Source organism: Macaca nemestrina, chromosome 1 (genome assembly GCF_043159975.1).
Source record: "Macaca nemestrina isolate mMacNem1 chromosome 1, mMacNem.hap1, whole genome shotgun sequence".
NCBI lineage: Eukaryota > Metazoa > Chordata > Mammalia > Primates > Cercopithecidae > Macaca > Macaca nemestrina.
In genome coordinates this window covers 158857425-158874548 of record NC_092125.1, presented here as the reverse complement: position 1 = coordinate 158874548, position 17124 = coordinate 158857425, and the positions used below count along the sequence as shown (strand labels likewise).

The 17124-nt window shown below is 41.2% G+C and overlaps 2 protein-coding genes across 7 annotated transcripts in view; one reads left to right on the top strand and one right to left on the bottom strand.

Moving 5' to 3' along the window:
• The window catches only part of LOC105482654 (crystallin zeta), a 28359-nt gene extending 18577 nt beyond the window's left edge, over positions 1-9782 (bottom strand). The window contains exons 1-3 of one of the 2 annotated variants that reach the window (XM_011742869.3): positions 9657-9762; positions 8975-9046; positions 1290-1413 (exon numbers count right to left, since the gene is read on the bottom strand). In XM_011742869.3, coding sequence (XP_011741171.2) covers positions 1290-1400 — 111 coding nt within the window. In that variant the 5' untranslated portion in view covers positions 1401-1413; positions 8975-9046; positions 9657-9762. Of the gene's footprint in view, positions 1-1289; positions 1414-8974; positions 9047-9656 lie in introns of both variants that reach the window. The other variant, XM_011742868.2, reaches the window with a different exon arrangement.
• Positions 9783-9786: 4 nt separating this feature from the next.
• Positions 9787-17124, top strand: part of LOC105482653 (tRNA-yW synthesizing protein 3 homolog) — a 67036-nt gene continuing 59698 nt past the window's right edge. For 4 of the 5 annotated variants that reach the window (XR_987746.3, XM_011742866.3, XM_011742864.2 and 1 more), the window contains exon 1: positions 9787-10095. Coding sequence is in view for 4 of the 5 variants with exons in the window: in XM_011742866.3 (XP_011741168.2) it covers positions 9922-10095 (174 nt within the window). In the remaining variant the exon portion in view is untranslated. Of the gene's footprint in view, positions 10096-10200; positions 10413-17124 lie in introns of those variants that run through there. The other variant, XM_011742867.3, reaches the window with a different exon arrangement.

Here is a 17124-nt window from a genome sequence, read left to right as displayed (position 1 = left end):
ACAAGCTAACATAAATAAGTATGACAGAATGGCTATGTACTGTATTAAAAACATTTTGGGGAAAATAGTGAAAGAAATATTTAAGGGGATATGTGGTAGAGACCTCTGCATGTTCGTCAAACCCATTTTTTCCTTTTCCTGGGTACACAGAAAGAGTGGTGCTTCTTCACCTCCCTCATGGTTATGATTAGCCAAGTGACTGAGTTCTAGCCAATGGAATGTTAGCAAAAGTGACAGCAGACACTTGCAGGCCTGACCGATTAAAACTTCCTAGCCAAGCCACACTGTGCTTTTCCTCTTCTATGGAGACCCCAGAAGACAGGGGTTAGGTGGCAGAGCCACATGAAAGAAGAAGCTGAGTCCCTAAGTCACTGTTGGAGAACAGCTACCCACCCACATTTGAGAACTTTTAAATTTAGTGTATAAGAAATAATTATCCCTGGCTGGACCATTGTAATTTTTAGGTTACAGCAATTGTAGGAGCTAATTTTACCTTAATTAACACAGAATGATTACCTCTGCTATAAAAGTAAGGGAAGGCTTTATAAAGGAAGTGGTATTTGAGTTACGGTTTAAAATATAAGTAGAAATTAGGAATGAGAGAAAAAGGATAGTTTGGGTAAAAAAAAATAGCATGTGCAAAGACAGAGGAATGAAAGGGAGTCTTAAGGAAACTGGACAAAATCTCATGTTGTTACAGCACTATATCTCTATATGGAGAGGGAGTGATGAGAAAAAAATTTGTAAAGATAGGTTACAGCCAAACTGCAAAAACTCTCATAGGCTTGCTAAGAAAATTAGACTTGGGAGGCATGGAGGGTGCAGTAATAAAAATACATAATTTAAAATCAAAAGTATATTATTAAAGTCATTGGAGGTGATTAAACTATACACTTAAATTCTCATGAATCACACATGAAAAAGCATGAATGCAAAAGAAAATTGCTTTCCCAGCATGCAAAAAATAAAAATCATGAATGTTTGTAATAGAATAACTTATTCAAAACTCCTTATGTGTCCATTCAGAAAAATCCAATTATTGCACTACATAGATCATTCCCTACATCAAAAATTTTCTTATAACCAAAGGTTATTCTTTTTCATATATCTACTTCACTAATTATCAGGTTTATGTTAACTTTATCAATGTCCATATGTATATGTAGTGTAAATTGCATCCTAATTCAATGTCTTTAAAAATAATTGTGACTCTGCTTCTTTTGAACACTATTTGCAAGAGACTCACACTCAGTATAATTATGGCCTCAATAAAGTAATTTTATTTCTACCTGATGGTCTTTTGGAATTGGTACTGCAATATCTGACTGCAATTTCAGGACTTCTGGTCCACCAAATTCAAAAACTCTAACAGCTCTCATCAACTTCTGTCTGGTCGCCATGGTGATCTAGATACTAAGAAAGAAAAAAATTAATGTATTGTCACGTTGTATCTAAGATATCATCATGTTTTTTCCCCCCTGGAGGGAGCAGATCAAACAATTTTTTCAAATAACAATTTAAATCATGAGCTTACCACTGATCTCATTTCATGTTTAAGGACCTTTCATCTTACAAATCCCTCAGCTACAAAGCAAAATACTTCATGATACTTACTGTAGGGATTCAGTGCCTTCAACAAAGGAATCAAATATGCAAACAAAAACATCTGGATAGACATAGCATGATACTATATTTAGGTTTTCTTGCTTGGGTTGCGATTTTAGAAATTTTATGAGTTTAGTTTTATTAACATTAGGTAAACCGCCCTCCTTTTGTTAAATTATGAAACATTTCAAACATTTACGTGACAGCCAGTGTATTGGTTCATTTCCATACTGTTATGAAGAAATACTGGCGACTAGATAATTTATAAAGGAAACAGGTTTAATGGACTCACAGTTCCACATGGCTAGGGAGGTGTCACAATCATGGTGGAAGGCAAAGGGGAAGCAATGGCATGTCTTACATGGTGGCAGACAAGAGAGCTTGTGCAGGGGAATTCCCTTTCATAAAACCATCAGATCTAGTGAGACTTATTCACTATCACTAGAACAGCAAGGGAACTCCCTTCCCCATGACTCAATTACCTCCCACCACGTCCTGCCTTCCCAATAGTCTCCCAAAATCTTAACTAATTTCAGCATAAACTCAAAAGTTCACAGTCCAAAGTCTCATCAGAGACAAGGCAAGTTCCTTCTGCCTATCAGCCTGTAAAATCAAAAGCAAGTTAGTTACTTCCTAGATACAATGGGGGTACAGGAAATGGGTAAATACAGCTGTTCCAAATGGGAGAAATTGGCCAAAAGAAAGGAGCTACAGGTCCCATGCAAGTCTGAAATCCAAAAGGGCAGTCAAATCTTAAAGCTCCAAAATGAACTCTTTTGACTCCACATCTCACATCCAGATCACTCTGAAAAAAGAGGTGGGTTCCCATGGTCTTGTTCAGCTCTGCCCCTGTGGCTTTGCAGGGTAAAGCCTCCCTGCTGGCTGCTTTCATGGGCTGGCATCGAGTGTCTGCAGCCTTTCCAGGCATACAGTGTGAGCTATCAGTGGATCTACCATTCCGGGGTATGGAGGACAGTGGCCCTCTTCTCACAGCTCCACTAGGTGGTGCCCCAGAAGGGACACTGTGTGGGGGCTCCCGGTTCACATTTCCCTTCCACACTGCCCTAGCAGAGGTTCTCCATGAGGGCTCCATCCCTACAGCATACCTCTGGCTGGACATTCAAGAATTTCCATACCTCTGAAATCTAGGTGGAACTTCCCAAACTTCAATTCTTGAATTCTGTGCACTGGTAGGCCCAACACCACATGAACGCCTGAGAGGCCTCGGGCTTGCACCTCTGAAGCAATGGCCTGATCTGTATGTTGGCACCTTTAGGCCATGGCTGGGATGCAGGGCACCAGGTCCCTAGGCTGCACACAGCATGGGCGCCCTGGGCCCAGTCCAAGAAACCATTTTTTAACTCCTAGGCATCTGGGCCTGTGATGAGAGAGACTGCTGCAAAGGTCTCTGACATGCCCTGGAGACATTTTCCCCATTCCATTATCTTAATGATTAACATTTGGCTCCTCCTTACTTAGGCAAGTTTCTGCAGCTGGCTTGAATTTCCCTCAGAAAATGGATTTTTTTCTATTGCATCTTCAGGCTGCAAATTTTCTGAAATTTTATGCTCTGCTTTCCTTTTAAACATAAGTTCCAATTCCAAATCATATCTTTGTGAATACATAAAACTGAATGCTTTTAACAATGCGCAAGTCACCTCTTGAATGCTTTACTGCTTAGAAATTTCTTCTGCCAGATACCCTAAATCATCTCTTTCAGGTTCAATGCTCCACAGATGTCTAGGACAGGTGCAAAATGCCACCAGTCTCTTTGCTAAAACACAAAAAAGTCAACTTTGCTCCAGTTACCAACAGGTTCCTCATTTCCATCCAAGACCACCTTGGCCTGGACTTTATTGTCCAAATCACTATCAGCATTTTGGTCAAAGCCATTCAACAAGTCTCTAGGAAGTTCCAAACTTTTGTCCCACATCTTCCTGTCTTTTGAGCCCTTCAAACTGTTTCAACCTCTGCCTGTTACCCGGTTCCAAAGTCGCTTCCACATTTTCAGGTATCTTTACAGCAGTACCGAACTCTAATAGTACCTATTTACTATTATTAGTTCATTTTCATACCGCTATGAAAAAACAACTGAGACTGGGTACAATTTACAAAGGAAAGAGGTTTAACGGACTCGCAGTTTCACGTGGCTGGAGAGACCTCAAAATCATGGCAGAAGGCAAAGGAAAAGCAAAGGCACAACTTACATGGCTGCAGACAAGACAGCATGTGCAGAGGAACTCCCCTTTATAAAATCATCAGATCTCCGAGATCATCCTGGCTAACACAGTGAAACCCTGTCTCTACTAAAAAATACAAAACAAACAAAATTAGCCAGGTGTGGTGGTGGGCACCTGTAGTCCCAGCTACTTGGGAGACTGAGGCAGGAGAATGGCATGAACCTGGGAGGCGGAGCTTGCAGTAAGCTGAGATCGTGCCACTACACTCCAGCCACTACACTGCAGCCTCGGCAACACAGCAAGACTGTCAAAAAAAAAAAAAAATACAAAAAACAAAAAACAAAAAAACCATCAGATCTCATGAGACGTATTCACTATCATGGGAACAGCATGCAAAGGACCTGCCCCATGATTGAATTCCTCCCCCAGGTCCCTCCCATGACACGTGGAAATTATGGGAGCTACAGTTGAAGATGAGATTTGTGTGGGGACACAGCCAAACCATATTACCCAGCTTTAACAAATCTTAACATTTAAAAAACCTAAACCATTATAGATATAATTGAAGCCAAACCTGCTTCTGGCCCACCCTTTCAAGAGGTGACTATAACCATGAATTCAGTACTCATCATTCTCAAACATTTAATATCACTTCTACATGTGTATGTAATATTAAACAATGTGTTATTGTTTTGCATGTTTTCAAAATTCATACAGTTTAGGGAACACAAAAATCTCAAAAACTTAATGCTGAAAGGAAAAAGCAAATTCTGATTTGAAAAATAATTCTACAATTTGCTTTTTCCTTTCAGCATTAAGTTTTTGAGATTTATCAATGTCGAAACACTTGGCTTTCTGTAGTTCATTCATTTTAACAAAAGGGGAAAAACGTCAAACACTAAAAACAGTGCACCATATGCAATCTTTTATAAATTACAAGGGCACAGCTAACCTTTCTGTCATATCACTGTTAATATCAAATTAAATGGAAACTCAGAGTTCAAATAACCTATAAAAAGACAAAGAACATTTGTACAGAAAATTATATAATCTTAGAAAATTTTCTGTACCTGTAAAGATGTAATGAAAGGTTTTGACTATATCCCCATAATTATATCTGTGGGTTATCATAATTTCTTGAAATCAACCAAATAGTGTTAGATTCTGCCATCACCTAAAACATCTGCTTTAACCACAAGAAGTTTAAACATTAAGAAGAGTTGCAGAAACCAGGACCTGATACGAAAGACTTCAGACTTTTACTGTATCAGAACTCCATACAGGACTACTCAGAACAGAGCCCATACTGGCTATAAAATGTCATTCCACATTTCCACACACAGTGGCTGGGGCAGGGGGTGGAATCAGAAGTATTTTGGTAGTGTTATTGACGGAAAGTTCCTGATATAATTAATCAAAAGTTTGTGTCCCTTTAAAACCCTTAAAATGATTTAACACAGTGTCTAGCACAAAGGAGAAAGTGACATTTCCAAAGGTTGTTTAGCAATGACATATCCTGAAGGGTGGTCCTCGGGGGAAAAAAAGAGGCAGAAGCAGGCAGACGGCATAAAGATTGCACTTTAAAACAGCTTGGCAGTGTCTGACAGGGAGATGATCTGTCAGAGGGCAGGGCTGGGAAAAACAGCCCACTCCTACTCAGCAATCTCACCACTCTACTTCCATTCAGGTCTTCACTCTAGCTGAGAATTCTTTAGACAAGAAAGTGAAAGTGTCAAGAAAATAAAAAAGAAACAGGTTGCCCAGATGAGATGGTGGATATAAGAACACAGAGGTTGCTTTTGTTTTGTTTTTTCAACATGGTGTTATGGGAAGAGCAGGTTTTGGAATACGCAGCTCGAGGTGTGAGTCCCAGCTCTATCATGTAGCAGCCACATGGCCTTGGGCAAGGCAGTCAACCTCTTGATGCTGTTTCCTCATCTGAAATCTGGGCTCCCACTCAGAGTTATATGCTAGAGACATGGCAAGCACCAAGCACAGAACTTAGCAAACACATGCTCTTGTATATAGTAGACATTATTATTGTTTTCCCCTCTATTCTTTTCAGTTTCTGAATCATAAGGATTGCCTGAGCCCAGGAGACCCAGCCCAGCCTGGGCAACATGGCAAAATGGCATCTCTACAAAAAAAAAAAAAATTAGCTAGATGTGGTGACAAGCACGGGTGGTCCCAGCTACTCAGGAGGCTGAGCTGGGAGGATCGCTTGAGCCCAGGAGGTCAAGGCTGCAGTGAAGCAGTGAGCTGTGATCGTGGCACTGCACCATTCCAGCCTGGATGACAGTTTGAGACCCAGTCCCAAAAAAAAAAAAAAAAAAAAAAAAAAAAGCAGACTACAGAAGTCACTAAAATGTTATGAAAAAAATATATTCTATAGTTCTGTAATTATCTTTAATTTAATATAATGATATTTACACGACTCTGGTTGTCAAAACAAGCTCTTATTCTCAAAGAATTCGGTGAAGATGACTTAAACAAAACATTAATACCAAACATTGGTTGTTACCCAATGTGTATTTTTCTGAACCTTAACTGTGCATGAAGCAGTGTGTTAAACTCAGAGAACACAAAGAGCAAGGAGAATATGCCCCCCCCTGCCCCTAGCTTCTGTAAGCTGGGTGCTCTCTCTCTCTCACACACCTACACACATACCCTATGAGATGCTTGCTCTTTTTCCATTTTCCATATCTACCTACTTCCTACCTATGTCTTTCACTCACATCTCACAATTACCATAAAAAAAACTGTTGTAATAATAAAAGTAAAATTACTCTGAAACAGGAGCTGTATCTCCCCCCCCACACCGCCCCCCCCCCGCCCACCCACCAAACACACACATTTTGGCATTGGCTAAGTGAGAGAAAGGAATAAAGAAAGAGGACTCATCTGCTTTGCCCAGTACTAAACTACCACATTACACTAGTGGGCTTGAAAGTGATGGGGCATGGCCTGACCACACTATCTCCTACTTTGCTTCAGCTGATCTTATTTCCCACTGAGCCTTTAGCATTCTGATTGATCAGGCTCCAACCTGCACTCATTGCCTTTGAACTCATCTATCCACGGGATCATCATATGCTTCATAATGATGAAGCCTGTCAAAAGAGATTATACAATTAATAAAATAACGTGGCATACTGATAGCAAATAGGATAATACTTAAACTCCTGTAATACTGGATTTCTTCTAAAAAGCATAAGTCTCTCACTTTCACTGACATAACTATTTTCACAACAAGTAGAGAAGTTATTTAAACTATTATTTTATGCAGAAGTAAAAATAAAATCGCCATCCATTTTATGGATGAGAAAACATCACAAGAGGTTAAGAGACTTGGCCAGGGTCACACAGAAGCAAAGCTAGAACCCAAGTCCTATAATTAAATGGTGTTAGCTGATTTTTTTTTTTTTTTAAGTTTACAATCCTTTTCATCTCACCCTTTGAGATGCTGGCATATAAGACCCTTTACTTCATAGAAATAAACTTTACAGCCGGGCGCGGTGGCTCATGCCTGTAATCCCAGCACTTTGGGAGGCCGAGGCGGGCGGATCACGAGGTCAGGAGATCGAGACCATCCTGGCTAACACAGTGAAACCCCGTCTCTACTAAAAACGCAAAAAATTAGCCGGGCTAGGCGGCGGGGGCCGGTAGTCCCAGCTACTTGGGAGGCTGAGGCAGGACAACGGCGTGAACCCGGGAGGCGGAGCTTGCAGTGAGCCGAGATCGCGCCACTGCACTCCAGCGTGGGCGACTGAGCGAGACTCCGCCAAGAAAGAAAGAAAGGAAGAAAGGAAGAAAGGAAGGAAGAAAGGAAGGAAGGAAGGAAGGAAGGAAGGAAGGAAGGAAGGAAGGAAGGAAGGAAGGAAGGAAGGAAGGAAGGAAGGAAGGAAGGAAGGAAGGAAGGAAGGAAGGAAGGAAGAAAAGAAGGAAAGAAGGAAGGAAGGAAGGAAGAAAGAAAAGAAGGAAGGAAGGAAGGAAGGAAGGAAGGAAGGAAGGAAGGAAGGAAGGAAAGAAAGAAACTTTACAATAGTGATAGTGAGGAAGATTGAGCTAGAAAATGTGAAATCAAACTAACCTGCGGGGAGAATCACATATTTTATGACTAAGGCATCTGCTTAGAGTTTGAAATTTATCAAATACCCACTAAGTCAGGGAATGCAGCAGAAATACAAAGGACATGATTCTATTTTTTAAAATGTGTAAAAAAAATTACTCCCTAGCATCGGATCCTTGTGGACAGGACAGACCTTTCCATTGCTTGTGGTTTTAATTGAACTATACTTCAAACAGGCCTTCCTGTTTATCAAATATAAACTTTTAAAAATTGGAGTCCCTTGGTTTAATTTTTGGTTTTATTTTACCTCTGAAAGGTTGCCAATATGCCTTACAAATCTAGGAAATAGGAAATCTAAAATCCCTCCTCCAACAGTGATCTTTTTCCTGGCCATGCTTGTATCCATTTGATTTAAATGAAAATTAAAGGAATTGGGAAAATATTAGGATTATATTTTAACATAGGAAGAACAGATCAATTCACAAAGCCAGGACAAAGGAACATGATGAGACAAGAGCAAAAGTAAAATTAAATAAGAATTCTGGCAAGAATTTAAAAAACTGAAAACTTAGAAAAAAAATCAATCATTACAAAATGTTCTGTTGCTAATAAAAAATGACTCATGTAAGCATATGGTTTATTATTAATCCAGAAGGTAAAAAAGTCAAGAATTACAAGTGGTCAGAGAAAGTCTCTTCCTGGCTGTGTGATCTTATCAGGCCACTTCTGTTCACTTGTGACAGGACGGGGTATGAAGAAGGGAGGAGTTTAATAGATAATTCCGGACTCCTCCAGGTTCCCTGATGGTATGGAACGGGGCAGTCTGTTTCCTAATGTTGGGGGAGTAGAGCTCGGAGAGATTTGCTGCTGAACTCGCTGCGCTAACCAGACACGTAATCACAGTGGCTTCAGTGGGACTCACACAGCAATTTCCATTAGCTACGGACAAGCATTCCAAACTTTAGCCTTTAGGTTTAATCATTGACACACCTTCCCTGGTCACTGAGTCTCCTCTAGAAACTCAGTATGAACATCCAACGATGTGTTAACAGGGTGTTTCGTAATTTTCTTTTGAAGATTATTTTAAGTGGGGGGCGTCACAGGGTAAATAAAAACATACATTTCTCTCAAAGTAAGACTGCAATCCTGATGACAAAGCTCAAGGAAGACCAGGCGGCAAGCTCCGGGAAACCTGTAATTGTGGGAATCAAGGAGAAAAAAATTTCCCACAGCTAGGCTGTGGGAAGGGGTCCTACCTAGAAGCAATCAAATCCCCTACAGCTGGGCTGTGGGAAGGCGCCCTACTTAGGAGAAGAAATCCCCTACAGCTGGGCTGTGGGAAGGGGCCCTACCTAGGAGAAATCCCCTACAGCTAGGCTGTGGGAAGGGGCCCCGGACAGACCGCTGCGCGTTGCTGCAGGAATCCCCAAACCCAGGCACTGGCTGCAGGGAAAATCAAGCGGGTGACTGGCGTGGGGGATGCAGCGTGGGACTGGGGGTCGGGGAGTGCGGGGGGCGGAGGCTGGGCAGGGGTAGTTCCAACGAACGCCTCATGGTGTGGTAGCCTAAACTCAGACACTAAACGCAGGACCAGAGCGCAAAACTCCCTACGTGATTTATGGATGGGAACTTGCAGCCCCTGGAGGGGAATGGCTTTGGTCGGGAGGTCTTTACGCACTAACTCTCTGAGAGGACAGAGGGCAGGAAAGGAGTGCAGCCAAAATCAACCTCTTTTGCACTTGGACGAGCAGTGGGGAGATTCGCTGTCTGAACAACTAAGGAGAGTTTTTAAAACCACTTACCAGAATCTAGAGTGGGAATTTAAATCTGCGTGGGCCTCTTGAGATTGCACAGGATGAGGCCTGCTACACGTTCTCCAACTTTTGCAGGCTCCGCCCACGCTGTGCGCCTCTCCCCAACCCCAGGCGAAGGCACTAGAATTTCCCAAATTAAGAACGCAGAGGAAGTTTGGACCTTTTCGGCCACCGCTCGCTTCAATATGGCCGCCCCCGGGGAGGGACTAGGCAACCGTGAAGGAGCAGAGCGCGGACCCTGAGTCCCTCACACATGGATCGCAGCGCGGAGTTCAGGAAATGGAAGGCGCAGTGTTTGAGCAAAGCGGACCTCAGCCGGAAGGGCAGTGTGGACAAGGATGTGGTAGAGCTTGTGCAGTTTCTGAACACGCGAGATCAGTTTTTCACCACTAGCTCCTGCGCTGGCCGCATCCTACTCCTTGACGGGGTGAGGGCCCTTTTGCTCCCGTCCATCGCCTGCCTTCTAGTGCGAAACTTTAGGAGCCCTGTGCCTACCCAGTGACGACCGGATCCAGCATGTCTGTGTTTGTTCCTCCGCAGGGTGGTCTGTTTCTTTATATGTGTAATTTAGGGGATTAGATTAGTGCTTCTAAAAGTTTAATGTGGCAATTAATCAGCTGAGGATCTTTTAAAATACAGATTATGATTCTTCAGGTGTAGGGTAGGGCCTGATCCTGTGCGTTTCTAACAAGTGCCCAAATGATGTTGAAACTGCTGACCTGGGAACTATCTTGTGTGGCAAAGGTTAGAAAATTGATTTTATTTTATGAATACTAAGGGAATTTAAAGACTTTGTAGCCTGCCAAGGTATTGAATGCTGGAATCCGCTCATCAACAGCTCTGACATTGTTACTACATGCTTGAACATCACCAGGGTTAAGGAGTTCACTGCCTCCTAGTGAGCCCCTCCATTATTACAACTCTTATTACCCTTCTGGTAGTTTTAGGCAGATAAGTAAGATTGTATATAATTTAGGATGGTTAGACTTATGATTTTTAACTTTGTGATAGGCTTACAGAGGTAGTAAATGCATTTTGACTTATTATGACGCATTTATTGGGATGTAACCCCATCGTAAATCAAGAAGCAGCTGTACAAGCCATACCTCCTTATTTGCAGGTTCGTTACCCCAGTCAACAGCAGTCTGAAAATATTAAATGAAAATTCCAGAAATAAACAATTAGTAAGTTTTAAATTGCATGCTGTTCTGAGTAGTGTGATAAAATGTTGAGCCAACCAGCTCCTTCCGGAATGGGAGGTGAATCATCCCTTTGTCCGGAATATTCCACTATATACTCTTGCTGCCCTTTAGCTACTTGATAGCCCTCTGGGTTATCAGATCCACTGTGGTGGTATCACAGTGCTTGTGTTCAAGTAACTCTTATTTTACTTAATAATGACCCCGAAGTATGAGAGTAATGATGCTGGCTATTTGGATCTGACAACAGTAAGTCATAAAGTGCTTCTTTGAAGTGAAAAGGTGAAAGTTCTTAAGGAAAGAAAAAACAACATATGCTGAGGTTGCTAAGATCTATGGAAAGAATGAGTCTGTGTCAGTGAAATTGTGAAGAAGGAAAAAGAAATTCATTCTTCTGAGATTTCAGGCATCCATTAGGGGGTCTGGGGACATATCCCCTGAGGATAAAGCTGCTTGGGAGTGATATTGCTTAGAGTAAAAACCACTGGCTGTGTTGTAGCAGGACAAGCCACAGACAAAACTCCTCAGACACTGAGTTAAAGAAGGAAGGGGTTTATTCGACCAGGGGCATCGGCAAGACTCCTGTCTCAAGAACCAAGCTCCCCAAGTGAGCAATTCCTGTCCCTTTTAAGGGCTCACAACTCTAAGGGGGTGCATGTGAGAGGGTCATGATTGATTGAGCAAGCAGGGGGTACATGACTGGGGGCTGCATACACTAGTGATTAGATTGGAACAAAACAAGGTAGGGATTTTCATAGTGCATTTCTATACAATGTCTGTAATCTATAGATAACATAACCGATTAGATCAGGGGTCGATCTTTAACTGCCAGGCCCAGGGTGTGGTGCCAGTCTGTCTGCCTGTGGATTTCATTTCTGTCTTTTAATTTTTACTTCTTTTTTTGGAGGCAGAAATCGGGCATAAGACGATATGAGGGGTGGTCTCCTCCATTATTCCCCTATTTTGAGACTCTCACTCATTTTATTAGTGGGAGTTCTCACTTTAATTTTCACTACCCATGTCTTCTTGCAAGACAGATTGATAGTGATTCATATAGTACACTTGTGCTTAAGTATTTTGGTGAACTAAGGTAGCGATGAAGCTTTTTATCATTTGAGGAAGTACAGGTAGCAAACAAGGGGGCAGTAGGCAGGTTCCTATTATTATTATAACTCCTATTATAAGAGTTTTAAATCCTCCTAGCGCTGGGAACCATTTTTCAAACATGGCCCCAGGATCAAATCCATGCTACACTTCCACGGGCACATGTGCCAGTTTTGTCATATCTCTATGTCTTCAACTACTTGCCCTTGATCATCTATGTGTAGACAGCAATTAGTAAGGTTAAATTTTCCACACACCCCTCCTTCAGCTGCTAGCAAATAGTTGAGAGCCAATCTATTTTGATAGATAGCATTTCTCATCTGAGTTTCTTGCCAGGCCAGAATAGTCAAGGCTCTGCCAGTTTTATTAGTGATTATTTCTAAGACAGCTTGTAACCTTATTCGGTTGATCATGTAAATGGAAGTCTGGTATCCCCATGAGCCGTCTAGTGCCCAAGTAGCAGGCCCATAATATTGTATAATTCTCTCAGGGGGCCATTCATCATCTTTCCAATTTCCTATAGCTATGCTTCTCTTTTCGTGGGAAGCATAAACAGGGAAACCCAGGAGTTGGCCTATTTTTATGGGCAGTAGGAAGAAAGATGGTTTAATAGTGCAAATAACACAACTATCTGCCCAGTGGTCACGTAATTTCGTATAAGCTCTATGCCCACATATCCAGTATAATCCAGTGGGGGCTGTCCAGTCCTGGTGGGACTCCGGGTGGGGCCACATGGTTTGCAACTTTGGGAATTTGCTAAATGGATTCTTCTCTGTTTGATTTGAACTCCACCAAGTGACTGTTTTTGTGGTACCATTATACAGTTTCTGTCCCAGACAACTAAGTTGTCCTACGAGGTGAGTGAATTATTTTCCTTCTCTAGCTATGCAGTATTGTCCAATAATTGAGGCTTTTAGGACCCAGAAATTATCAGGGTGATTCTTTTGAGCCGGGAATTCATCAGGAACTGGGTCTGTAGGTAGTAATTCTCGGGCTTCCCATGGCCATTGATCTCCCATTCAATTCCTCCACATACATAACATGAGGTGACATTGAGAGACTGGGCTACATGCTTGGCTAATTGCAAAAACAAATTTCTTATTTTTCCTGGAATTTCTGGTACTGGTACATTTAGTTCATCATAGAAAGTTTGAAACACTGGTTCAGGAGAGCATTTGTAAACTTCTCCTCAAACCAAGATATTTACTCGAGGATCCAGTCTGACCCCATGGATTCCTAAGGTCACACACTCCCCTTTTTTCCAATGAGGATCAAGGGGATTCATTATTGCTAGCTCTAAGGGGTTACATTGTCCCTTAGTACAGGAAGGGCCATTTTTTTCTTTCTGAAGGTGGACTGGATCCTTTTTATTTTTTATCCAAGTGGCCCAAATGACAGAAGACCAGGATCCACATTCATTTCCACACAGTCCTAATTCATGTGAAATATACTTATTTTCAGTCATATAGCCTTTTTCCCAACTAAAAGAGCCACATCCCCTTCCTAACTTACTGTTAATGACAGCACAGGCATCAAATTTTAAGGTGACTTGTTTGGGCACCACTTTTTCTTCTGTTTTGGCTAATACTTTAGTCATATCATTTATGAGCTCCTACCAGTCTTCAGTTCTTAATTTTATTTTAACAACTGTGGTTATGGGAGGCTCAGATGAGTAATAACACACATCAGGTTGGTCATTTCCTGGGCTACATACCTTGTGTAGAATAACATTATACAAACAAGTTCTTTTTAGAGTTCCAGGAGACTTATAATAACCGTAAAATTATAGGACCGTAGCAACCTTTTATACTATCTCAGTGACTTCATGTATACACTGGGAACAGCCCTCAGTCTGAGGAAGGTCAGTTGAAGTCCTTACTGTACAAGTCCAAATTTTAAGGAAAATGAGTCCCGCGATGAGTTTCCTCATGCTTTGGCTGTGCGTGGACCAGTCAGCTTCCGGGTGTGACTGGAGCAGGGCTTGTCGTCTTTTTCGGAATCACTTTGCAGGGGGTTGGTGAAGCTGCTCCCATCCATATACTGCTTACAGTCTACTAATGTTTAAGGATGGTCTCGAAGGTTAGTCCTGCTAGAATAAACTGAGTCCAACACCTCTACACAGTTGTGTTCAACTGGGCTCTCTGATACGGGGAGCAAAGTGGTGGGGTTTAGGGTGTTGCAAACTTCAGTGGTTATTTGGGGATTTTCACATAGCAAGATTTGGTACTTGGTTAATCTAGCATTTGTTAACCAGTGATGTCCTTTGGTATTTATTAAAGTTACCACAGCAGGGGGGGCCTTTATATTCAGGTTTTGTGTAAGAGTTAGTTTATCTGCTTCTTGTGCTAAAAGGGCCATTGCTGCTAGGGTCCTTAGACCTGGGGGCCAGACTTTGGAAACCCTGTCTAGTTGTTTTGAGTGATAGGCCACTGGCCTTGGCCAGGGCCCCACAGTCTGAGTTAAAACTCCAACTGCCATTTTTTCTCTTTCTGACACATAGAGTGTAAAGAGTTTTGTCAGGTCAGGTAGCCTCAGGACCGGGGCCGACATGAGTTTTTCTTTTAACTCATGAAAACCTCATTGCTGTTGGTTGTAATAGATGTAGTTTATCTAATCTACATTTTTATTAACTGTCACCTACCAAAATATTGACTTAAATCCTACAGCTATTTGATTTCAAGCTTTAAATTGGTCTGGTATTCCTCGTGGGACTCCAATTGCGTCTAAATAGACATGAGAGTTCAAAGACCCATAAGGAGCTTCTCTCGATTTTTGATGTCTTATTATTATTTTTCCTTCTGGTTGATGAAATGCTAGGGTGAAAGGGAGAGCCAATTGAACTAAAGTACAAGTGCCACTCCAGTTACTCGGCAGAGTGCCCAGTAAAGGTCCACCATGATACTACCACACATCCACTCAGGGATGAACAAGGGCTGACTGATTGATAAGCTCTTGAAAATTCTTAAGCTCACTGCATCCTTTCAGGTCTCCAAGGAACGCTAAGTTTCCTCCCTATCGTGAGAGACACAAAATGAACTTGGGAGATGGAGGCTGGATGGCTTTCGGGGGCTGACCCGTGGGGTGCTGGACTTTGGGATATAGCAGAGAGAGCTTGGCATGACTTATTACTCCAGGCTGTAGAATCCTGGAAAAGAGCTACCATGCAGTCCACACCTGGTTGACTGGAGGACCACCTTAGTGGAAAGGGGACAGTCTTGGCCTCTGGCCTGCCATGTGCACAAGCGTAACAATTGCTTTTGTTTAATGTGCAAATGGAATATTTGATCCATTTTAACCAGGCGTTTGCATCTTGGTACCCAGTCTTAATTGCTAAAGTTTGTTTTAAGTCTTTAACTTCTGTGATCCTCTAGTAAAATGAATATATGGTTTTAGGAAATTACAAAATCCAGTTGGGGCAGTCCATCCTTGCTCTTTAGTGGTCCACCGAACATTGGACCAACTATGGAGACTACATCGGGGGGCAAGACTCCTGGTTGGCACTGGGGTCTTTATCGAAATCTCCCTGGATTAAATGGTCCTAGTTTACTAATGCCCAGTCTGAGGAGAGTCAGGAGGACAGAAGTACTTTTCTGAAGTAGAAAGCTGTCTTTGACTTGGCAAGTCCCCACAGGGTATAACAAGGCAAGCATTAAATGCAATAGTTTGAGGTGAAATTGACTTGGTTATGTTAATAACTAGATGGTCAGCAGTAGAACAAGGAAAGAATAAAGAGTAATAGAATAGACGAAAAGAGTTAAATTTTTCTTAGCTTTAATGTGGTAGGGTTTTCCCCTGGGACTATGGCCGACGACTCTGGAGGGGGTGGTGCTTTCTTGACTTGGGTGTGATGAGTCTATTTTTTTGCTGTATGAACAGCAGTCTTGGTGGTTAACAGCACAAGGTAGGGTCCTTCCCAGGCTGGTTCAAGTTTTTCTTCTTTCCACCTTTAGATGAGAACGTGATCTTCAGGCTGGTGCTGGTTTACCAGAAATTCTAGGGGTGGTACATGTGCTAAAAGACTTTTAGTGTTTTTTTGTTTTGTTTTGTTTTGTTTTTTGAGACAAAGGAAAGTGGAAGATAAACTAAGTATATAATGTTTAAGAAATTGACCTTTTGTTTCAAATGTGGGGACCTTGGCAGTGGACTTCATAGTCCTTAATGCCTACTGAGAAATTTCCTTTAGCACCTATTTTTATTAGTTTTTAAACCAAAGAAAGCCAAATACCATTTTACATTTAACAGTGCTTCTCATATGATTTTTATACGAGATAAGCTAAATTTTATCTTTATATTAGTGGGTTGTTAATGTTAAACATAATTGTAATAAAACCTTGTAGACATATTTATCTAATTTTTAATGTTTGACCATAAGGTAAGATTTTGTAGACTCTTTTTAACCTTTTATAATATTTGCTAAAGAGAAGGTTGGTGCTTTAAGAAAAATGTGTTATGCTTTTACTTTAATGTCCAGTTCACAGAAAAACTGGATGATACTTCTTTAACTTTAATATGTTTACACACAGAATTTTCTTTACAATTAATGTTTTAAAACTTGCTTAAACCTTCAAAACAATAATTTTTTTAAAAGTTTTTAATGTAGGTAAAAATGTACATTCTTATGCCACCTTATAATCCTTTTACCAAAGGTATATTTTATTTTTCTTACACACCTTGCACATAAACTGTTTTATTCCCCCATAGTTTTACATTCAGAAGGCTTAGTTACATTTAAATTATACAACATTTTTTGCATAAATTCTTTTTTATAACTTTTTTTAATAACCTTTTTTTCTTTCATGACTTTTACAGGCAATTTTTTGACATGCCTTAACTTTCTGACTTATTACAAACATTTCTTTCTTTAAACAACCAGTTAATTTATTTCAGGACAAGAATTTACTATATAACATTCTTTTTATATAAATCCCCTCCCCCCCCCCTTGGTTTCTTTTTCTTTTGTTAGCAAAACAGTTGCTGCTACAGATTGAATGCATTTGGGCCATCCATGGGTTACTGGGTTAAGGATTTTTGATAGGAAAGCCTCAGTGCTTTCGGGATATGCCCTTGTTTACACTGACAACAAAGTGGTATTGGAGGGTTATAGGGTTACAGAGAATACCTTCAATTATTAATTATAGGTTTTAAATTTACCT